Genomic DNA, 24,049 nt, shown 5'->3' on the forward strand with positions numbered 1-24,049 from the left:
GTTGTGTTGCCTGATATAGCTGAAGTTGGAGAGCAGGATTTAGGCAAGAGAAGTTGAGAAGAAATTATTACAAATGACCCCAGTTATGTTCATACCCTTTGTTACTGTGTGGAGTCTGATAGAATGACATGTAGTTGATCTGGGACTCTGTCACAGCTAAGATTAGGTCCTGTGAATACGGAAAGTGAACCTGTACCGAGTTGGGGGAACAGAAATATTTGTAATGCATGCTTTTAGTTTGATTGTTTGATTGATGGATATTATGTTTTGATAACATGTAAGAACTTTAGCACAGACTAATGTTTAATTAGATTAGCCAGTAAAAGAGCAATGCATTCAAATGTTATAATGATCTGAATGATGTAAAATGACATTGCTTGTACATAAAATATATCACAAAAGAGGTAATTTGGGATCTTACTAGCATTCCTCTGTTTAATTATTAATAAACTATGAAGACATTAATGTGGCAGTTATAACAGGCTGGGTATTTTTCGGACGTATGTGGACAGAGAAGCACAGCCTAAAGCAGCATACAAGCTAAGAGCAGCAAAGAAGCTATAGTTTGCACAGAATCCTGGACCCTTCCTCAATTTCTAGTAAAGTACACAACTTCATTTTGGGTTTTCACTGAACCTGCTACCTTTTGTAAGTAAGCCCAGAGAAGGATGTAACAAGAATACTGAAACTCTGTTTTCCAAGTCTCCCGGAAAGTAGTGTACCTGGGCTACTGTGATAGCAAAGGGAAAAATAAACCCCTTCTCTGCTGGGGGAAAAAAAATCTCAATAGCATGATGAAACCATAATATTAACATCATCTTCATCTTATTTGGCAGCAAAAAGAGGCAGAAGTAAGGAAGAGCAATGGCCCAATACATACCCATCCAGCTTTTATGACACTATTTACCAGTTCTGACAAGGAGCCATCCAACTCTTGCTATTCCTTTCAAAGCTGCCAGTGGAAAGAAAGATTTTTCCTGAGGAGGAGTATCTCCAAGGGAGGCAGTGAAAAAGCATGAGAGGAGGAATCTGGAAGAATTCACTCCCACCCACCTACAGGAGATTCCTAGAAGCATTGTTAGCTTGAAGGTTTCCAAAAACCCACTCCACTTCTCAAAGGCAGGGTCATTTCTGTGGCAGGTTGATTTTAAAACAGCAATGGTGTCTAGCTGGAACCTCTCACAAGGCTGGAATGTTAGAAGTAGTCCCAGGAGAGAGGGTTTAACGTACAAAATGCAGGTGAGGCAGCCAGAGGGACATGATGAATGCGATTTATCACAGGGCTCTGCAATTTATCACAATGGAATCACAGGAAACAAGCAAAGCAGAGAACTAGATAGATGGGCTGGACAGATTAAGCTCCTCTGGGCATCGAACTTCTTTGAAATATGCCAGGGAAATTACATGTTACACATCCAGATTTTCAAACTTTATTTTATTGATTAGAACGGAGCTATGGGTTTCTGGGGCTGGGGTTCTCTTCACCTGAAAGGAAAAATATGTGTTGTTCTGAAGAATGAAATAAAGCTAAAATTACAGGGTGCTGTTTTGCTTCATTTGGGTTTTAATCCACCTCGGATAGGTGCCAGGAGGTAGGGATTTGCGTGTGCAAATCAAGTGCCTGTACTTCCCAGCTACCCTTCTGCCCGCTCAGCTTTTGGGTTTCAGTGCACGGAGCTCTGCACACAGGAGCGGCTTCAGAGGCCTGAAGCCGTGAGCTGTTCTTGACGACTTGCAAGTGATCAAAGTGTGCTCACAGCAAACACAGTCGCTCCTCGCTCCACTGCTTTCACAGGGTGCCTTTCCCGAAACAGGTCTGTTGTATCAGCGTAACAACTCTGAGTTTTACAGCGGCAGAGCTGGCACGATACCGCGGTCCAGAATATTGCTGCAGTGTGCTGGATATTCCCCACCTCCCACAAAGTAGGGGCCTTACAGCTTTCAAAACAGCGCATGTGCTATTTAAATTGTTTCACTGGGAGGAGAATTATGTGTTCTGCAACGCCTCAGGACAATGAGCCAAAGGAACTATAGAATATGAGCTTGGTGTTAAAGCTGGAGCTCTGCAATGCTCTGCTTTGTGTGGGTTTTAGCCTGCTATGTAACATTACTTTTACATTAACGTTTGTGGTTCTTTTTTTATGCACTCCAGCTTCACCATGCTCCGCCCTTTATATTTTAACAGTCAGATTTGTATGATCCAACCACGGTGGCATGTTCAAAGCTCCACTTCTTTTTAGCACAGATTTAAAAAAAAAAAGGCTATAAAAGAGCTCAGAGTATCGAACAAGCTTACTTCAAATAGCTTTTATTCACACTAGGACAAGACTATAGCCGAAGAATTATACAAAACACAAGACAAAAGGGATTTTAACAACTTGCTTGAAGACTATTTCACACCAACCCAATGCTCGTATATCAATTATCAACAAAGTTTTGGAGCACAATATTACTTAACATTACTTATGGGATACTTTTAGATACAAAAATGTATCAGGAAAATAACAATAATCCACAAGTTCCTTTTACTCTTATGGAAATACTACTACTGACTTTTAAAAATTTTGACCTTTGGGTCAGTCACACTGATGCTTTATCCTTTAGAATATGATCTGCCTGGAAAGACAAATTACAGATACACTTCTAGTGTTCTGAGCAAAAGGATTGGGTTTTATCATAGAAACAGATAGCAACATCAATTTCTCAAGAAAAAAATAGACGTTTCAGCTGTGCATCCCTAGACCAAAAAGTCAGTGTTGTAAAAACTCATGGCAATAAAGTTTGCTTCGAAAACTTTAGTTATGACTTCACCAGGTATTGCTTTATTCTTTCCTACTGCATCCTATCTTGGAATGTTAAGCCAATCAAGAAATTTAAAATAGCAGTAAACTAAGCAGCAAGAGACAGGAGTATGAGCCTGTTCCCATAACATATGACATATACACCCTCCTGAAGCCAACAGAATATATCCACTACTGTCAATGCTCTTTCAGACAGAATTTTCTAGAAGCAGAACTGGTACTTCATACCAGAAACAGGGATGTGTGGCCAAGTACAGGTCTCTATCTGTGTTTTTTTTTTACAGTTTGTGTGTGGCTGAGTGCAAAGTTAAGGTTTCTTCTCTAGCTGCCTCCCGGATCTTACCCAAAGCTTGTTCAAGAAGGGATTTCAGTGTTCTTTGAATCAGGGCATCCTACGGCTCTGCTACTGCAAATGTGCCTCTGGCCAGACAGGCCAGGGGAAGGGGCTCATGTGTGGAGGTCTTAGCACAGAATCACTCTCACAGCACAGCACCAGTGCCACCGGTTTCACGCGTCACTTGCCTTTAGACAATCCGCGCAGGAGCATGTCTTCCTTACAAATTACTGCCCAACTCACAGTGTGCTAACTAACATCCGAACAGTAGTGTCTTTGATGGCACAGAGCAATTTAGGTATTGCTATAAGCTATGCTACTACACTGAACCAGAGAGCGTGGTGCTAGAGGAGGGTGAAGGATTGTGCAGAAGAGATATAATTAATATTTGTTGGAATGTCCTTTTTGGTCTTCGCTCTCTGTGTTATTTGCTAGAGACTAAAACTGAGCTAGTAACAAGATGTCATGGGACAAAAACCTTTTGGATCAAGTGAAAATATTACATTGTTAAAATCAGAATGGGTCCCTTCTGAGGTTAGAGAGGAATGTGAGTTTCACAATTTCTTTTTTTAACAATCAGCAGACAGCCAGCTAAATCGTACTCATAAAATACCACTCCAGTTTGGATCTGTCACAAAAATGAAGCATTTAATTGCTGCTAGAAGTGACAAAGATAAGCTATTCTCATTCCCACACCAAGGGCAGGGGCATCTGTCAGAAAACACAGACCTTATTTTGGTAGGTTTTTGTCTGTTACATGCATGAATTCAATTATAGGTAAAAAACCAATGCATGTGACATGACAAAGTAAAAGTTTGAATGATAATTAAGAATCCAGCCTCCTCCAAACCTGGCATGAAAAGCAGGTAGCAGAAGTTTGATTTAAGAGAAATTCTTTCCCAGCAGGTTTCCCCCCATGTACATACTCTGTTTTACTTCCATATGGAGTCTGTAAAAAAAATAAAGTTCAGTGGTTCACAAAGGTCTATTGTGACCTTTTAAAATAAAACAACAATGCACTGCTACACTTCTGGAAAGGCCACTATCATGGAAAAAAAGTATATTGCAAAGATTTGCTCTATCAGTCGTGTTATGAAGTGTCTGCTGGGGGCTGACGGCTTCTCGGGCAAACGCACAGCACAGATGTCAGGACAGCACACCTGGCTGCTGCTGCCGAGGACAGCGAGGCTCGTGTCTGCATGCGTGTGGCCATGCTTGTGGGACAGAGGGGGCATTTGCCAAAGAATAAATGCTCACCGGGCACCTCCTTGCCCCTGCAAGCTAACAGAAGTTAGTTGCCTCACAGTCGTCAGTGCCTTTGGAAAAGTTCCCTCTAATTCTTCATCCCAGACACACTGCCCCGAAAGTGTCCTGCTGTCTGTCTACACAAATTAGTCAGTCTCTGCATTCTTGTTCTCTACAGGACCTCTGATGTTGGCTGCAGCAAAACCTTTCTAATATTTCATCTCCTGTTATGACTCTCAGCTTTTTAGGGAGGCTGTACTTAGATAAGACACCAACTCAATTATTATGTGCTCTAGAGAGGGATTCATTTTGCCACTTCCATTCACCTGGCAGCATGTCCTTGACTTTTTTGAAAAGTAAAGAAGCAGTTACCTTTGTTTGCATAACAGCTGTTTACATTTTCTTTTTCATTTATGATGTTTGTTTAAGATGATACCTTATTGAATTAATTATCCTAAGATTCACTTGCCTGGAACTAGTTACTTCATTTTAACTGAAAGTAGAATTAGGAAGGTACACAATTAAAAAAGAGATTAATTCTGTCTTCTTTACACTGGCAAAATTCCCATGAACTTTTATTGCTCACTAGGAATTTTGCCTGAAAAAGGATCTTGTAATCAAGCACTTCATTGCTGCAGATTACATTAAAGCCAAACGAGCACATACAGAATTCCTGCACATAAAGTCCAAAAATTAAGTGCAAGACACTCTTAGGTTTTAGCAATTCTGAGATTCATCATTGTTCCCAACCCCAGCCCAGGTAAAAACATTAAGCTGTATAAACATCCTTTTCTTGATATCTTGAGTCATATCCCTCTTCAGTTTTCTGTTTCTACTATGAATTTAAGGACCTAAGAATACAGAAAAAGTATTAAATGACCTAAGAATACAAGAAAAATACAAGACTACAAAAAAAGCCTCACTGAGCTTAATATTTAGTCCCTAACACTAGGGAAGAATACGAACTGAAGCAAGCGTGTTAGTGGTACTTGCTGCTGAAGCTGCTCTCATTCTGGGGGTTGGTGGCTTGAGGACACCTTGATCTGGAGGCAGAGTGCAAATTCCTTCACGATTTCCCTGTGAGGCAGAGATTTGCTGCCAAGGGCAATGGCAGCCCAGGGTGGTAGTGGCATGGGACCACTCCTCAGCTTCACCTGCTCTGTGGAATTGCATGCAGAAACCGCCATTTACCCCCTGTCATTTATGTATTTAGGCCCATTTCCAGAAGTAATCTAAGATCAGATGTGGATATTTTGGCAGCCAGCTTGAAATATCTGGGACTTAATTTTCAGAGGTGTCAATCTCCCTAGCCTGCACTGAGGTCCATGGGATACATGAGACCACGATGTCTCTTCAAAAGCAGCTCCTAAACCTCTGAATTTGGGCATTAGAAATGGAGAAACATGCAATTCATGCGTCTTTCTGAAATTATTGGAATTCGTTGTTGAATCCAGCTAAAACTGGGCATTTTTAAGAGTGTCTCTGTGAATATTTCCCTGGAAGTATGTCTAAAATTGCTGGGAGATATTTTAACTGTAATCCATGGGGAGCTATTGATGGTAATAAAAAATGCTGTGAGAAGAAAACAGCAGCCAGTGAAACTGCCCTCTTGGAAAGCCCAGGTCTGCTTTGAAGGAAGTGTTGATATTCACCATAAGCCTCAATCATTTCCCAGAGGGCTGTACGGTGCCTTGTAATGACATAATCAAAAAGTAATGGTGCTCTGGACTTCAAGGAAAAAAAAAAATGAAAAGCAGGGCCTGATCAGTCTCCCATTGAAATCAAAGAGGATTTTGCTGTTGACTTCAGTGAGAACAGAGTTCTGGACACAATCTGTGTACAGTTTATTTGCACATTTGCTTATCCAAATGATCCTAACTTTAACCAATAGCATGTCTAGATGTCTGTCTGGGAGTACGCTTGTACAGATGCATAAGTGTGAGTTTATAATGTGGTTTAATTCAAATTATTCTGGCATTTCAAAAGCATTTCCAGCTACAAAGGACAGCTTTAGCTGATTTCCACTCCAGAACACAGACTTTCATGGGTAAAGTTTGGAACTCACATTTCAGGCTGCAATTCATAAACAGTTTCATGCAAGCTAAGGACACAAGCAGATTTTGCATTTGGGGGATTAATTTTAAAATGATCTTACTATGCACTCAATTAAAATTTTGTAGCCATTATTTCAAAATGTGAAAACTCTACAAATTACAGAACCCATCATCTCTGGTCCTTCGTTTCCTTGAAGGGAAATTTCTTTGATGACCAAAAGAAAATTGCAGTAAATGGCAAGTAAAATTGCCATCACAAGTCTGCTGAAAATGCAGGATGAACTCCTGATTGCTTTAGTCATGTGAACAACCCCTTCAGAACAGCCCAAAGTCAGGCAAGGTGGCTTACACCAGGAGTTAATTTAGCCTGCTGGGACTCTTTGCATTACTAAAATGAGCATGATTTTGGCTTGTAAATGGGGGGTAGAATTTTATTTCACTTTCTGAGGGGCATACATCCATTTTAGAGTAAGCCTTTCAGAATAAAAGTTTACTTCACATTATAGGAATTGACATTCCTTTTTTAGATTTCCCTTTTCAAAGCATGCCTCAGCTTTCTAACTTGTAGCAGAGAGCTTTTGTATAAGTCATAAAAGTCTTTAAAATTAAAACGCTAATCGTAAACAAACCCAAATGCATAAAAGATACAGTCTGACTGCATAACAAAAGAGAATTATATAATTCTATTTGAGTGAAATCTTTCATCTTTGATTTACAGGTTTGAGTCTGCGTATAACTGAAAACATATTGTTCCATATCTTTCCTATCATGGCCTTCCCCAAAATCTTGTTTTAATTAAGGTTCCTTTCAGATTTCAGAATAAAAAGCATGACAGTCTTCACTTATGGCTTTAATATACCTTGTGACTTTGGAAAATACATAAAAATGAACATCACTTTCTTTTAAAAGCTGAGCGAGATATCATATACTGCAAGTTGAATACTTCAAGGTATCTCCCGGGTTTCATTAGGTGAGAAAGTTGTAAACAAAACAAAAGTTGCTGTAGCAGAGTTTTGTTCATTTGAAGTAGTCTTACATACATGCCCTATCTCTTTCTCTGACAGTAAGGCAACACGTGTAACAGTTTAAGCGTTCATTATCAGCTAAAGGCACAACTCTATGTTACGTTCTCAAACATGGAACTGAACAGCTAAAGTCACATTGCAGGGAGATCTTGCCGCACTTTGGGGATCTGAAACAAAGCCTAAACCATTTGAAGTTTCTTAAGCAACGTCAGTTCTCTCGGTGCAGGACTACATAAAAGAGCCAGCTCCTATTCACATGACGACCTGTAAAAAACACCCCCAACACAGCCTCCACAGAAACACCCGAGCTTCAGATGAGCTGCAGGCAGTTACTGAAGATCACCGCGCTTAGAGTCGGGACGCAGAAGCATTTCAGAACAAACTGAAAACACATTTGAAAAACCATCAATTTTTCAGAGACTACTTGATCTCTGCTGCACATCTGGTGAGAGCTACTGTCAACTACGGAGGGTACAGCACTTTTTTTAAAGACAGAAAATCGCTCGTTTTAGAGAACCGTGAATGGGCTTTTATGATAGAAAAGATTACATGAAATGTGGAGGGATGGTTGGGAAAAGGGAAAAGAAAATAAAGCACCACCAAGCACAGTACTTCAGGGGATTTATAGTACAGTAAGAAGTGCTTTCCCTTTAGCTAAAATGCCTTATTGTAATTTACACACCTTTCGCTTATTCAGCTAAGAACTCATTAAGGGGGTTAAAAAATGGCATGTAAAATAAATTTCTTTTCATTACACAGAGCAAAGAAAACAAATTCTATTAACATTTTAACACAGTATGAAAAAAACTACCCAGTAAAAAGCATCAGAAAGTGATTCATGGAGTTTACCAAGTATTTGGCTGGCTGTTGCAATTCTCGTATCTATAATCTATCATGTAGAATTTTGTAATACTCTATTTCACAATTTATGTTGGTGGGCGGGTTGAACAGCATATAAAAAGCATGCTCTAGGCTCTTTCTCCCAAGCCTGCTTTTCTGTAACTCTAGAATTGTAGCGGTTACATTTAAGGAATCTTTAGGGCCCTTTCAAGTCCATCCAAAGAACAAGTGAAGTTGCTATTCAGAGTTTTGTGCCCAGTGTTTATGTTCCATCTGATCTGTGCCACCCAAGCAGCAGACAAGACATGTCTGAGGGTGCTTTGGGGGGATACACAATGATGTCACCCACAGGAAATATCAGGGAGGACTTGGCACTTCACAAGGCTGGCTCTTCTTCCATGGGCTCGCCAGCAGCTCTGTAAAAATAAACAGGCAATCAGAATACGGCACAAGAGTACACAATGACATTGTAGATTTTCATGCATAATCAAAGCTGATTTTTCAGCGCTCTCTGATGTTTATTTGTGTTATTCAGTTATCCATAAATAGAGTTTCTTTCCTAGGAAGTATAAACAAATGTCAAGTGGAAAAACATTTTAGATCCAAGCAATCACTGCAAATGTTCCTGTTTATATTAAAATATGTCAGAATATTTTATAACTTTTTGTCCAGAAATGTACATGCTTTGTGTCAACAGAGTCAAATAATTTAATGAAAGAAATAGCTGTGATACTTTTATTTTACAAGCTTTTGCAACTAAAAATACATGCATTTATTTTTTTCAAGTGGGCCCGTACCATTAAAGTGAAATAGCTCACTAGTCAAGTAGTTAGCAGTGTTTCTTCTGGGGTTCTTCTTCTGTCCTCTGATTTTTGATTCTGTGCTTTCACAAATGCATTGCCTGCCTGCCTGCCTGCAACTTCTGAGACCAGATTCTGAACTCAACCAGCAGATCACCATCATATAGAAGGTATCTATTAATAATATCCAATCAGATTATACATATATCTTTTATTTGAAAGCCTCTGGGAAATATTCAGCTTAGGCAAGAAGACCTCTTTAATACTTCCAGTAAGAAAACAGTGGGGACATACGTTGAGCTGGCGGAAAGTGTCATGATTTCTTGTATCTGACATGCTACCACACCTGAGGATTATGCTGGCAATTATAAAATGGGAAGCTTCTGGGATCACAGTGACACTTCACTGTTGAAGGGATAAGAGTTTGGTCACAAACCTTTTTTCACCTCAGTCTGGCAGAATACCATATCACAAATGAGCTTAAGATGTCCTTAAAAATAGTCACTTCAAGCAATTTTGAAATGAGGGGAGAGTAAAAAGTAGATGCAAATTAATAAATGAGACATTTACCAGTTAAATCTTGTAAGCCAGTGTAATAACTGGCTTCAGTAAAACACCCCTCAGAAAGTACAAACTCATGAGAACCCATGGAAAATAAAAGTAATTAATGAGGTCTTGCATGGTCTCTGGTAGTTTATTCAGCAAGGAAGCCAGAGAATTTTAAATGAATCTGGAGTTTATTAAAGTCTTTCCCAATGAAGGTTTCAGCAGTGTAACTTTAAATGATTTTATACAGGTTATTCCTTTGCCATTTGAAAGGATCACAGCTAGTACGTTGAAAAATGTCAGATGAATGATATACGAAAAAGAAGATGTTATTCAGACTAATCGCTTTCCAAAGGGTTATTGACCCTAAAAGATTATTAATCTATAAATCTCAAATCTTTTGTTCCTCACCACACGGTGGAGAATGTTTCCTATGTACAGTAACCACTGCAGCTCCCTCATTCCTGAGAGGTGAGGTGAAGCCCTCTTGCATTCCCTCTTTTTCCCCCTCTTGCATTGTTCTGGCTTGCACCAGAGACCACACAGTGACAGCCAGGGTGGGATGGAGCCCAACCTGCTGCTGAGGCCCTCAGGTGTGATAAAGGATCACAGACTGGGTGGGGAATTAGTACTGGTGGAGTATGTTGCTGTTGTGCTGACCACACGCTTCCACTTTCTCCAGCCACTTTTGGAAGACCTGCATGTCCTCTGGCATAATGTGAAAGCGCAATAAGGCCTCATTAAACACTCAGGACCTTATGGGACTTTCTGGAAAGAGGATAATTTGGAAGCAGGTAACAGTTCAGTTTTTAGATTCTGCTGTGAGTAAGGGAGTGAGAAGAAATATTTGTCAGTAGATTTCAACTGGAAGTTGGCAGAATGGGAAGGAGTGGAGCTCTGAAAAACCTCTGGAAGTGAAGGTAGGGGTCTGGGTTATTTATAAGGATCTAGGGAAGCAGTATGTACAACTGTCTGTCCACATGTATTTGGCTTCTAGGGCTGATATTCTCATGACCGTAACACAACTAAGAGATGATCTTATGCAGGGTTTTAGTCCTGGGCAATTTTTCACTGACAAGGATGTATCTGAGTGCCAGGACTGACCTTGAATGCTATATTCTAATATATTCCAACAATATGCCAATATTCTGCATCAGCCAGAGCCTAAGCACCAATACAAATTTTTGTATGCAATTGCCAGATGCAAGGTCCTTTTCAGAAAAGAAGAGGAGGTTAGGGTGTTCTGGTGAATCCAGCTGTTGTCTCTCAGCATGGGTGCTCTCACAGCCTTCTCCAGTCTCCTTTTGAAGATTTATGTGTATGCTTTAACTTCATTTTATTAGTGTCAGAGTATTCACTGGATCTAGCCAACGGCTTATCATTTAAAACACACATTTTTATGGGATAGTGGCTTAGGCCAGAGTTTTGTGTGAGAGTTAGTAAAGTTTTAGGGCCCTTAGTACGGAGAGAAAAACTGTAGTCCCATAACACCGAGCAGTGAATCAATATACATCCATTCTGCCGAAATCAAAAGTTCTCTCAAAAAGTCAAAAAGGGCAGAGTCTGACAGGCCAAATTTATGTTACCTCAGTTATGTCATTGCTAGTTACATCAGTTCAGTCAGTCTTCCTGTAGCTGACAAGAAGCTGGCATAAAAACACAAAACAGGCAAAAATCCCACCCTGTACTGTATGCTCTGACTGGCTCCTCAGAGGTGCAGCTGTGAGCTTGGGTTTGAACTGGACTGATTCCGTGCATTCAGCAGATTCAGAAAGATACCAGCTGGGGCTGTAATGATTGTAGAACCGCAAATGTGATTTTTCATCAAGGCTTCTCTGTGGCGCAGTTAAACTGCAAGTTCCTAGGAGCAGAGCACTCTTGCATTCACTCTGTTTATTTTGGTGTGCCAGTAAGAGTGCTCACCTATAGCTCTCTATATGTGCAACACACACTATAGCAGAATGAAGTAGTCTCTTTGCAGTTAACACTAAACAAAATATTTCAGTTTAAACCTTGCAACAAAACAAACAGATGAGGCAAAAATCCTATCATATGGATAAAATCTGGCAAAACGTGTGACATCTTAAGTATTGTTCTGTAGCAGTTAAGAATAAACGGCAACCATATTATTTATGAGAATATTATTTAAAATAGTTCATATCTACACTTTAAAAAAAAGTTAATATTTAAGAATATAAACCCTGTACACCATCCAAAAAAGTAAAAGTTTCTCTTACCTTATTTTTAAAATTAGGATTACAGAGATTCCTCATAGCTACATCATCACACATATAAAAATAAAAATTCAAGGTATGTTTCCAAGTCACAGAAACTGCTGAACAAAAGATAGGTTTTTCTGGCGTGGCATGGCTGTTTTTTGCCATAATCTGTTCCTAATTTAACTCAGCTGTCTCAAGGAAGATCATTGTAATTGAAAAGTGATCCTCTGGTAGCAGAGAGCTGGGGAAAAAGAGGTACATTTCTATACCATGGAGATGATTCGCGGAGTGTCTGAAGACATCATATAAGAGATCCTGAGTAAGTGTATATCCTAGTAAAAACGGACTTTGTATGGATCAAAGAAAAAGGAACTAAAAGTAAAAACCATCAGAGTTTAAGAGCAGAATAAAATATCTACACGTATACTCTCAAAAGAGGAAGTAATGTCAAAATAAGGAAAATTAAACAGACTATAAACTCTGGCAAGTTAAATCTAAACTCTCAATGAGGCAGGCTAAAGCAGAGTCTGAAGAGCAACATGTTAAAGGAATAAAAACTACTAACAAAAAGATCTTTCAAAATACATCAGAAGAAATGATCAAAGCATGAAAGGAGCATCAAGGAAGGTAGATCGCAAAAGCAAAATTAACTATTTATATCTGTACTCACTAGAGAAGTGTCAGGGAGATTTTATTATTTGCAGATGAACTATCTTAAACTGAATCAGCACTAGAACAAACTGATATGTTAAACATTGCCAAATTGCAAAGAGCAGATGATATTTGTCCACTGAGTTCCAGGGGAACACAATTATGATGTTGCTAAAGAAATAATTATTGAGGGTAGTCTACTGTTTAAGTCAGCATCCACCTAAGAGGTAGAGAAGGTAAGAAATGCAATTGCCCTTTTGGAAACTACAGGAGGTACAGTAAGCCTGTATGGGGAAACTCAAAGCAGCTATAATCAGTGATTGAATTAGTAGGCATTTAGGTAATAGGAATTTGGGTAAGAGTTATGTCTTAACACTTGCAGAGAAAGCAAACCTTACAAATTTATTAGAAGTTTCTGAAGGAAAGGAACGAAGAGGGATAAAGTGATATCTCTGTGCAAAGAAAGTCTTCCAACAATTTTATCCAAATACTCTGAGGAACCTAAGTTATGAGAGAAGGTCCTCTCATAGATTAACAGTCCATCAAAAGTAGGAAACGAATAATAATATTGGTGAATTTTCACCATGGAGGGATTCTCCAGAGCAGCTCAAAAAGACTTGGCAGGCTACCAGTAGATTTAGGTGAGGATGTTTGTTGATGACACCAAATTACCAATACTAGTCAGTTCTAAATCCCATAACACCATTTCTAATTGGAAAAGAAAGTTAACAAACACAAACTAACACACAATAAACAACATAGGGGAGAGGACAGGTTTAACTGTTTATAGACAGTGATGGATATGACTGGGAGCTTGGAGTTAATGGTAGAAGAGCAGAAAGCACCAGAAACAAGAAAAAATCCCCAACATTAAGCTGTTACGTAAATTCACAATGTGCCCAGCACCTGGAGTCCTGTATGCAGTTCTTACTCCATCTCAAAGAAAAGTACAGAAGGCACAGAGAGGGGCAGGAATCATCAGAGGTTAGAAAACATTTTCATCCTAGGCGGTATACAGAGTCTTGAGACAGCTGAAGCCTTTAAAATCAGAAATGGGATGGAGACTAGGAGTAAGAAAAGAGATGCTTTTATTTCTCACAATGCAAGAACTAAGGATTCCCCAGTGAATTTATTGATTAATAAGTTCAGAGCAAAGAAAAAGAAGTGCGATGCCTGATGAGGCTCTGGGATTCATTATCTGAGTGCCTAAGGTGTAAGTCCGTTCGAAAAAAGCTTTGAAAAGTTTTTGTCTGGGTAGGTATGCTGGAATCTTTTACACAGGACGGATCAGATACAGCTGTTGAGATCTACCAATTCACCAGGGCTCTCAAACTCCTCTGCTCCTGATTCTCTTCCTTCTCCACCCACCACCGGCAGACGAGAGGAAGGTGGGCAAGATAAGGCTGCAGACTGACCTGGGGAAGATGTTCTTCAGCTCCTGAGCCTGCCCGTTATTGCACATCCTGTGGGGTATGGCCAGGTAGGTGCAGGTCACTCAGCTCAGTGGAGGTGGGTACACAAATAGTGAAATGTTAAGTGAAGCTTTATGAGATGACACCCAAACACAGCAAGTGACCCTAGATGGTAGCTAGTTGTACCCATGGTCCAACCAGTTGCTGTGGTATATAATACAGTGTATGTAATGTAATGCAAAGTCACTGAAACTGCAACTGGTAGCTCTGTAACACGAAGAGTAATATCTGAAAATTACTCTTTGTTTTCGTTTCCATTTGAGTAAAATCTATGCCTAGCTGAAAGAGGGCCATAAAGTCAAATTCTGATAAATGTCATTCTCAAGCTTTACTGTTTGCTGTAAAAATAGTAAGTACAGGAGATGTCCCTCCACGCCCTTTTATTTTTCCATTTTAAGAAGAAACATACAGAAGCTCCAGTGTATCAGGGATAACACTGTACTGAATATTTTTGTAGCAAGATTTCTAGAGCAGATGTCTAGCTAAAGCAAAATTCTAATCAGCTAAATCTGTATCTTAGATAGGGAATAAGCAGTTATCAAAACACATAAGTTATGGGAGTTAGAAATATTTTATAGGGCATGACTGTTCCTTTAATTGCATCTCTATTTAAATCTGTGTTAGCATCATGCATGTTTTCTTTCCTATCCACAGACTCTTTTTTCTATATCTGTTCTCTTCTGAAGTCTATAATCAAGTTTCAATTCGATCTTAAAATGCAGAGCTGTGCTTTGGTAAAGTAAAACAACAAAAGCATAGCAGCTTTTCACAGTTTTCTTCATTTAGCCTGCCAGAGAAAATCAAATAAAAAAATAATCGGCACTGTCACTTGAAGAAAAGAAAGAAAGAGAGAAGAAAGAAAAATACTTAAGATGGGCTTTAGCCAGGAGCATTTTATCCTTTATTCATCAGTGGCAAATGAGTCAGATATGAGTTGGCCAGGAAAAGAGCTGCTTTACCCAAAATCCGAGTTTAAAGTGAGTCATCTCACTCCAAACACCAATATATCCTCCAACAGAACTGGCAAGAGTTTCCCGCAGAGAAATTCTTGCTGCCGCTCTCTTCATCTGCAGGCCTGACCATCCAAAGCTGAAGTCAACAGGATCTCTACCATCAGTTCATCGAAACAGGGTTAGAGATGCAGCCCAGAATTATCAGCCTGGTTGACCATGGTGGAAAATAAGGGAAAGTAAATCAGCTCCTGGTATAATGAAGGAACCCTTCAGGCTGCCCTGTCAGCCATGGTGTTTTCTGCTCTGATCCTGCCCTACCCGTCACAACCAAGTTTCCCAAACAAACACTCAATGAAAAGGCTTGCAACAGGTCTTCAGAAGGTGGCCCCCATCTACAATGGGAGGAGGAGGGGTACCTCTACAGTGGCCTTTTCTAGAGGGCTTGAGAGCGCAGATGAGTTCTCCTGTCCCTACAGCCCTGTTGTTTGCCATAGAAAGGGTGTGGAGAAGGTTCATTGCATACTTGGTCCTTGATTACAACAAACATAACAGATGTGAAAAAACAAAGTTGGACTTATCACTACATTACTGCAGTTTGTGTTGGTGTGTGCCTATGAAATGTACAGCATGTTTTCAGGAAATGAATGAAATAATACTGGCACGAAACAGAGTGTGCAATGTTGAATCAGTCCCCGGATTTATGATCCTGTGCTGGACTTTCATTCGTGTTCAAAGTGAAGCCGGGTCCTCTCAGGTCTCCCCGCAGCTCAGAGGCCCCTCGAAACCAGACCTTCAGGGTGACCATTTCTTTTTCCATATTTCTCCTTACATTCAGCAGGAACAAACCAAAGAGAATGATGTCCCAAAGCCTCAGAAAACCTAACTATCAATTATGGCCCAATGGGACAGCACTTCTGTTCTCTTGTTGCTTTCTGATGGCAATCTGGCTTCAGGTGACTTCTTTGTGGGTTACGAATGTGGAAACAGATTTAGGAATCCGTGCTGGCATAGGTGTGGTTTTTTTGCGCTGCTGAAAAATCTCTGCAGCACCATAGCAGATATTCAAACAAAGCAATTTTTCCACAGAACAATTCATCATGATGGATTCATCCCTAAAAGAGTTCAGAACTGATGAAGTGTAATGAATCTGGCAGCCACGTGAATTCCACTTGTGTACATTTTAGCACATCCATTTTTTTTCATTTCTTTCAGCTCCACCCTCAAATTCTCTTTTCAGAATGGGTGGAAACTGTCACAGGTTATCAGCAGGTAGGTAATAAATATAGTAATTAAGTGCAGCGTTAGCCAAAGGGCTATTTTGTTAAAACCATGTAAGATCAGCAGTTGCTCTCAATGGCTGTAGTTTTAAGTGAGTGGAGGTGCATAAGAAGTACAATTCTTGGTTATTCTGAGCAATGTAAAAATACACAAAATTAACCACACCTTTTTAAAGACAATTAAAAGCTTTGCTTTGTTTGACTGCATTAGTTCCAATACTTCAACTAAAATTCTGTAAAATTCAGACCTATGTACATGTGAGCAGGCACCCTTCTGTCCTTGGCTAGCAGAAGTGTCTCGTAACTGTCACAAGTTTATATGACAAACCTTCCATTATTTCTTAGCTGAGCACTGATTAGCACTCTCACAAATCCAAAATATGTCTGCCGTTCATCATGGATTCCTCCCTAAGTTTTTATGGATTTATTTGCAATAATACTAGCACAACAATAACCATAACGTATTAAAATATAATTACAATCGGAAAGGTAATTACGCAAACGGTGTGAACTTTACTAGCTAGTTCTGCTCCCTGTGAGTCCCTTTGAGCCATGCCTGTTAACTCATCGACAGACGAGCCCACCCACTGTTGTGAGAGACTTTCCCTCCCAAACGGATTCACAGCTTTTACCACTGCGCTATGCCCCCGGCTGCCTATCAGTTCAGTTCTGATTAACAGAGCCGAGGTGGGAGGCAAAAACTGAATCAGACAAGTAGCTGTCACAATGTAGGAGCCATGGATCTTTCTGGCTGCACTCCCACCACTGTTCTGCCTACCCACAGCTCCCTCCTTTCTCTTCTGTCATTACACAGCTCTGCTCCACAGCCCGCAGGGAGCTGATGAGGCTCCTTATAAGGCTTTTTTCTTCTTTCCTGCTCCCTCTCCTGTTTTCTCTGTGTGATGGAAACCGAATGGTTCCACTGCATATTGGGTCTTCCTCTGTTGGAGAAGACCAGGAAAGTTTGTCCTTAAAATGAATAAATGAGAAACTCGAAGAACATCTGCAGTGGCTTTTCTGAGTCCTAACGACTCATTGAAGAAATATTATTTTGTAGATGACACAGTATTCAGTGGCTATGAGTTTATTTCATCGCTTATTGGCAAAACAACCGACAGCAGTTACTGTATCATTTTCTCAATTTGTGAAATTGTAAGCAGTCTTCATTAATGTAAAAAAGCATCTGGCAATCTGGAAAAAAACAGCATTCTCATTCTTTGCTGGTGTACCTTCAACTTGGTACACAGAAAATGTTGGCCCGGATCCTGGTCAGGATTGCTTTAAGTTTTATACTGGCAATGTTCCATTGCTTCCAGGGAAGTAACTTTTAATACCTGGCTAATATCATTAAATAATGATTTAAGTCCATATTTATGAAATTTATCTGACCGCATGTTAAATGCCTTCCTAGAAAATTAAAACTAAAACAGGTTTGAATATCTTCCAATGAGAAGAATATGGTTGATTACACTTGATCATGTCTATTTTTCCTAATATGGATATTGCACTTTTTATGTAGTACAGGGCATCAGATGTGGGGAGAAAACAAGTTTCTTGTACTAATCATGAACTTTAGCAAAGAATTACATATACCAAAAAAATACCTGCTGGCTTAGAATTACTCTGCTTCCAGCAGCCAAGTGAGAGAACTCTAATCCCGGGATGAAAAATTGCAGGTACTTCAATTAGCCGTTAATTATGAAACCACCCTTAATCTAGCTGTCGTCTTCATCTCGCTTGACTGGAGTGAAAGCCTTGTTCTCTGCGATAATCACACACGCTTACCTGCTGCCTTCCTGAGGGATACACTGCTCGACATCCACTGAAAGAGAGGCCATAGCAGATACTGTTTCTGTCTCCTCCCTCTCTCGTTTCTGAGACTCCGCCAGAGCACAATCCACTGGCACAGAGTATGGCTCCACTGACTTCCAGTACTTGCCTAAGGAAAACACACATAATAATTTATGGGAATTTTAGCTAGCATGGTGGTACAGGCATAGTAATCACTTAGTTCAACACTGGGTGATTATAATTTAAAATCACTGTGGTGTAAGCAGTACAGCTGAAATTTCAGACTGCAGTGAAGAGGTATATTTCCGAACCTAAGAATGCCAAGTTGGAAAGTGCTTTCATTCCAAGGGCTGTGTCACACCCTTCCCCAGAAGGTAATAAACTGGAGGAGTAACACATAGGCTAATGAGCTCATACTGTCAGACAGGCTATTTGCTTTATCTATGCAAGGTGAAGGGAGTTCGGGGCAGGGTTAATACCTAGAAGCTCTAATATGGCAGACAGTTGATGCATATACGGCAAATAGGACTAGAAAAATGAACATTGTTGTACAAAGTGCTCACACAGCACTGTCTTGAAAGGGAAAAAAGTCAGAAATGCCAGCTCGGACTGAAGTGATGTTGCCAGAACAATCAGGTTTGTTAGTCCTGGATGTTCTTTCTCCTCCAACCTCAGGGCGTATACTAGAACAATAATTTATTTAAAACTTTCATATATGAAGTGGCTGTTGCTGGAAAGCCGCCAGATATCATAAGGAATAGAGCTTTCTGGTTTGCTGTGTAAAAACACAGCAGTGGATTAAAAGCATGAGTAGTCTCAGCTTTCTGCCTGCAACAGAAGAGACAGTAGTTTTTCAAGCAACGCAGCCTATAATGGCAGGTGACTCACCATGAACATATAAAATGGTCTGCTACTGCAGTGCTATTAAGAAAAAGAGGTTGATTAGTGGTAACCAGCTGAACAAGTAAGGATTTACATATGTATTTCTTACAGTCGAGCACTCACTAATTGCCAGGTGGATGGCACCTGGAAGTTAGAAGCTTTGGGAAGGCTACAAGCTCTGGACCAGGGCTTATTCAGTCTTTCGCAAGAAGCTTCCAGCAGCTGCTGCAGAGGTTGGTTCAGGGTACTTATCTGGGAATTAGACGGAGGGTTTCAACAGCTGTGAAAGAGAGGGGATCAAGTAAGGGACTTTTCTGAGGGCTAAAAGGAGGACTTTGGCAGCTGGGCAGTGGGGTTGAGTCGAGGTGCTTATCCAGAGGGTAGCTGGAGGCTTTGACAGCTGGGAGGCCAGGCCAGCGGTGGGGCTGCCTGTGCTGCACAAAGACTGCAGAAAACCCCCTCTTTGGTAACACAGCTCCCAATGCAGTTTCAGGCTTTTCGAAAGATGGACTTTTTCCTCCAGTGAGAAAGCACCTGTCAATAAAGCCTGAAAATGTCTTTATTCAAAAACATCATTGCAAAATGAAAGCCCAAGTCAATCTGCAAGAACAACCAGCGAGCATGGCGAACGTGTTTCTTTGAACACTAACAGTGTGCACATTTGAGTAGTTAGCAGAATCTTTAAATAACAGGGAACTTCTGGGGATAAAATATAAAGTGTATTAAGTATCCTACAAAGTTGAGATTAAGTGTTAGGAGGTTGGCTTTGCTCCAAAGGCATGAAAGACGCAGCTAAAAAGTTATGTACATAACAGTAGGCGCTATGATTGGAGCCTGGCAAATTTTACAAAAACAAGACAAAAATATTCTCTATTATTACTGTGCTCAGAGACCATATTCTCTATTCATTAAAAAATACACTAAAAACAAACTAAAAAATTATATGAGCATTCCACAATGTTCTCACAGATCACATGTGCAAAAGTCGGTCTTTGCAATATACACCCAATTCAAACCCTATAATTTATGAGCTAAATGCTCGCAGAGTGGGTGGGGTTTTTGTTGCAGAAACAGATGTGTAAGAAAATCAAATCTGTTGGCATGGGAGTAATACCCCCTCTTGCCTATAAAAGAAATGAACCCATGTTCACTGCTGGAGTTTTCAAGGGCTCTTATTCATAAAATAAAATATTAGCACCCAGCTACCACTGTGTTGCTCTCCTGCAGCAACAATAAAACAGCATCATTGAGGATTGCTACATCGCATTCATTCATTCACACACACAGGCTCGCACACCAGCTGCCCCCTGAATCCTGACTTTCTTGTAACACTAAAACTCAGGGCCAGTTCAAGCTTATTAGTGAGCTCCCTGTGCCCATTTAACTGCCCTTCACTCCCAAATGGTCAGTGATTTTCCTTGTTTCCCTGCATTGAGAATTGTGTTATTAGAGGGGCTTCAGTGATGAAGAGGGAGAGCAGAGTCAGGCCAGAAAGCAGGTGGCGGCACCTACGCTGCAGTGGAGGTTCTTGAAGGGGACTACATGGCAGGTGTTTGAGGTTTATGGGAGGAAATTTTAAAGCAGTCACAATTAGGAATAGCATCCAGGTAGCAGTAGGTACCTGATGCAAAGAGAGCTTCTGATGTTTGTGAAAAGCAATGCTAGTTTTCTCTTTAAAATCAGAAAGCTGTACCTTACAAACACCTGTGGTAAGCACGACAGCTTTGCAAGTTTCTTTTTATAAAGAACATTTGTATGTTGTGCACAAAACATACAGGCCTTGCATGTGTGCTCAACCTGAAGATTTACAGGCAAAGTCTTGTGGAATGGAGGGGCAATCACAGCAAGCAACTGCAAAGAATCTTTGCTAGAAACCCCAGATATGCTGTGGATTGACAATCAAATGAGCTCAAAATGCATCTCACCTAAACTGCTCATACGTCTGAAAATGCCCTATCTACTGTGATATGCTGGAATGTGAAATTCTACCGGTCCTGTTACGTTCATTGAGAAGAACTTGGTGGAGCTCAGGGGAAAGAATGAAGCATACTGCTAGCTTCATTCATACAAAACTTGAAGAGCAATCACGACTTGCAAGAACAAACAATGAAACCAAATCAATCTTCTAGGTATGCTTTGCTTTTCAGCATGAAAATGTGCCTAGTCTCCCTCAAAGATTTGCGGGAGCAGTGATTATTATCAGGAAATAATAAAAGCGAATGTTTTTGTCACTGTTACAAGCATTTGTAATTGCCTTTCACAGATAGATTTGGACATGCTGTACCATGGTTTGCTTGAAAAAAACCAGTTTGGGGGTGGTATTCAAGCTAGTGAACAGGACTGTTTAGAAATAGCATATTACATGGGTGTGGGAACTACTACTTCCAAAAGTATTACATTACCAAAGGAGATGTGGATCACTGTCACAAAATTTATACAAATTCCATTCTACTTAGAAAAAAGTTGTTTCCTCTCATTGTCTAACTAAATATTCTATCGTCAATCTTTTTCCAGCAAACAGAGAGGAGGGACTTTTTTGTCTAAAATATTGCTAACATTCATTCTCAAAGTTGAATCACAGATACGCTGACTCAATATATATGTAAGCAATCATCTAAACAAATCAGACTTTCTCAGTATTTCTCAAGGCGTTACCCCACAGCCTAATGCTTTTCAGCCTGCATAACTCCCTATTATATTCAACATGTACTTGCTTCTCTTAATTACCTCTAAATATGCATTCTCCATAAAGCTGCACTAAACTTCCTCAATGCTCCTTTCCATCCTCCAAGCATGTTCCTTTCTAATACTTGGTGTCTTTCTAGACAAATTGAGATATGGATAACCCTTTAGGTAATAGCTTCAAGAAAAGACAGAATACTGTGTAGAAATAACTCCAAACCCCAAGTAGCCCAAGTTTGGTTTCAGAAGAGCCCACTGGACTGTCGTGACTGTACCAGCCCAGCTCAGACGTAAGCTTGTTCTGAAGTAGCAAAGTTAAGCCACTCTGTAGAGCTCTGATCTATGTTTTTAGATGCACGCTACATATTTGTTTCTAAAATCATTCCTTCTTTCTGAACTGCCATCATTCATGTGTATTTCTGTTAAGACACTATGCCTTTCTGGAGCCAGATTTTTTTTTTTCTTAATTCACCCTTTTTCTTTTCAGATCCATTTTTAAATATGTGTCTTATTTCAAACAGAATTGCATATTCTTTCTTCATATCTGTGGCCTGTGTGCAGCTTTCTGTGCTTATTATCATTTGCAAATCTGCTCTATCTTGCATAGTAGATGAATTTTCCTAACTTGCTGATTCCTTCCAGATCATTAACATGGAATTTTAAGGAAGATACTAACTCACAATCTGCCCTAGGACATACCACCCAGCAAAAATGACTTACTGGAATTTATCGTGTACAGCTGATATACTTAGAGCATTTCCATATCTGGGTGACTACCAGATATGAGGGATGAATTATATATACCTATGATGAGTTTTAATTGTCACTTTACAACTAAAATCAGATTGATAATTACTGCATGATCAATGGATAATGCATGGTGTCCCTTTTAAAAACTGCATTTATTTTATACAGCTTAATCCCAATTATTTGTGATTCATCTAACATGAAGAAAAACATTTGTTCTCCATTTGTTTTTGTTAAGGAGCCAGCAAACAGTAGAAGTCAGGAAGCTCCCACTGCCTCAGTAAATGGCAGAAAGCAGAAGATTAGAGAATTTAAGGGAAAACTGCTCAGTTGGATTAAGGCAACTGATGGCAAAGAGAAAATTTTTGAATGAGACCAGAGTAAATGCCATAAGGCATCTGGGCTAGTAAAGGGTTGGGGTCAGGGCACAGAAGTGAAGCAATCAAGCATTCTCTGCAAGAGAAACAGAATAAAATGGTGTATTTGTTAGCATTTTTCCATGGATCAGTGCCCATTTTGAGCCTTGGAACTTTATCTCAATCTTCTATACATCTCAAAGCAAGTAACTTGTAAAGGGCTGCACAAACAGAATCTGAATAAACTATTTGTTAGGGCTCTAATTTACCTGTCTGTTTCTGCCCCTCACTGACAAACACCTATTTGATCCAAGCTGCTCTGGAATAGAAAGATTTGGGAAATTTCAGGAATCAGAAAGTTCTAAATAATTTCAGTGGGTTAGTTTTTTGGGGCTACATACACAGCAGAAACAAACAGATGTCGAAGCAACAAAAATAAAAGCATATATATATATAAACACACACACTAGACACAGCATGTTGGTTTATACATAAAACATTTGCCTGTTCTTTTCTCTGAAACACTAATTTAATGTCTATGACCTTAATTAATAACAAAAAATACCCCAAACCCACCAACCCACTAACCCAAACTGAGAAACATACTTTGAATTTCAGTGGTCTTTTTTAAAGAAGCTATTGCATTCATATTGGGGATTTGGTGCACAATATCTTCCGGGAGAGGCTCCAGCTGCAAGAATAGAATAGAATAATATAAATTTTCAATAAGCCACAGGGAAGTAAAACAAACTGAAATAATCTAATCCTCAGGAAAAGCTCACCCCAAGAACTGGTTAACATTTTGCTGGTATCAGTTCTAAAAGTATAACCATGATTTTGTTTTCTGTTTTCCAGCCATGTAATTGAATTCCAAGGGGCTTTTCTATTGGCTGCAAGACTAATCTATGGAGTCTCTGAGGCAGGTGCATGTCTGTGTATTATTCATTAAAAAAATGCTAGTTATTTGTGTAATTTTTGTATGTTCCTTACAAACCAAATTCCACTGTGTCTGTATATGCAGCTGGGCACTCCAAACAAAACCTTGCTGAAGCCACATTGGAACCAAAGTGTGTACTCTATTATCTGTATTTTTCTGGTGTTATTACATCTAACCATCTTACACATTTTAAGATTTGTAGGGGAAAAACCATAAAACGCAACTGCTTTTACTAACTTTGCATTAATTTCAAATAAAGTAGTAGATAAAAAATGGTTATGCACATCAGCAGTAAGAGTTCTCTCAGTAAGTTTTTTGTATAGTCAGCTTCATTTTAATTAGTCAGTTTTAATCGTATATTCTTTGAGTAGGGCTGCATCATAGTGAATTAGCAAAAGGAATTTTCAGTTAGTGCACAGTTGGTTTTGCCCTACAAC

At 39.7% G+C, this 24,049-nt stretch overlaps 1 protein-coding gene across 15 annotated transcripts in view; it reads right to left on the reverse strand.

The window, feature by feature from the left end:
• Positions 1–2,318: 2,318 nt before the first annotated feature.
• Positions 2,319–24,049, reverse strand: part of HDAC9 (histone deacetylase 9) — a 499,199-nt gene continuing 477,468 nt past the window's right edge. For 14 of the 15 annotated variants that reach the window (XM_075419200.1, XM_075419199.1, XM_075419193.1 and 11 more), the window contains 3 exons: positions 23,282–23,366; positions 18,003–18,156; positions 2,319–8,715 (listed from right to left, as the gene is read on the reverse strand). In XM_075419200.1, coding sequence (XP_075275315.1) covers positions 8,676–8,715; positions 18,003–18,156; positions 23,282–23,366 — 279 coding nt within the window. In that variant the 3' untranslated portion in view covers positions 2,319–8,675. The remainder of the gene's footprint in view (positions 8,716–18,002; positions 18,157–23,281; positions 23,367–24,049) is intronic. The other variant, XM_075419205.1, reaches the window with a different exon arrangement.

The sequence above is a fragment of the Opisthocomus hoazin genome, chromosome 4 (assembly GCF_030867145.1).
Source record: "Opisthocomus hoazin isolate bOpiHoa1 chromosome 4, bOpiHoa1.hap1, whole genome shotgun sequence".
Taxonomy (NCBI): domain Eukaryota; kingdom Metazoa; phylum Chordata; class Aves; order Opisthocomiformes; family Opisthocomidae; genus Opisthocomus; species Opisthocomus hoazin.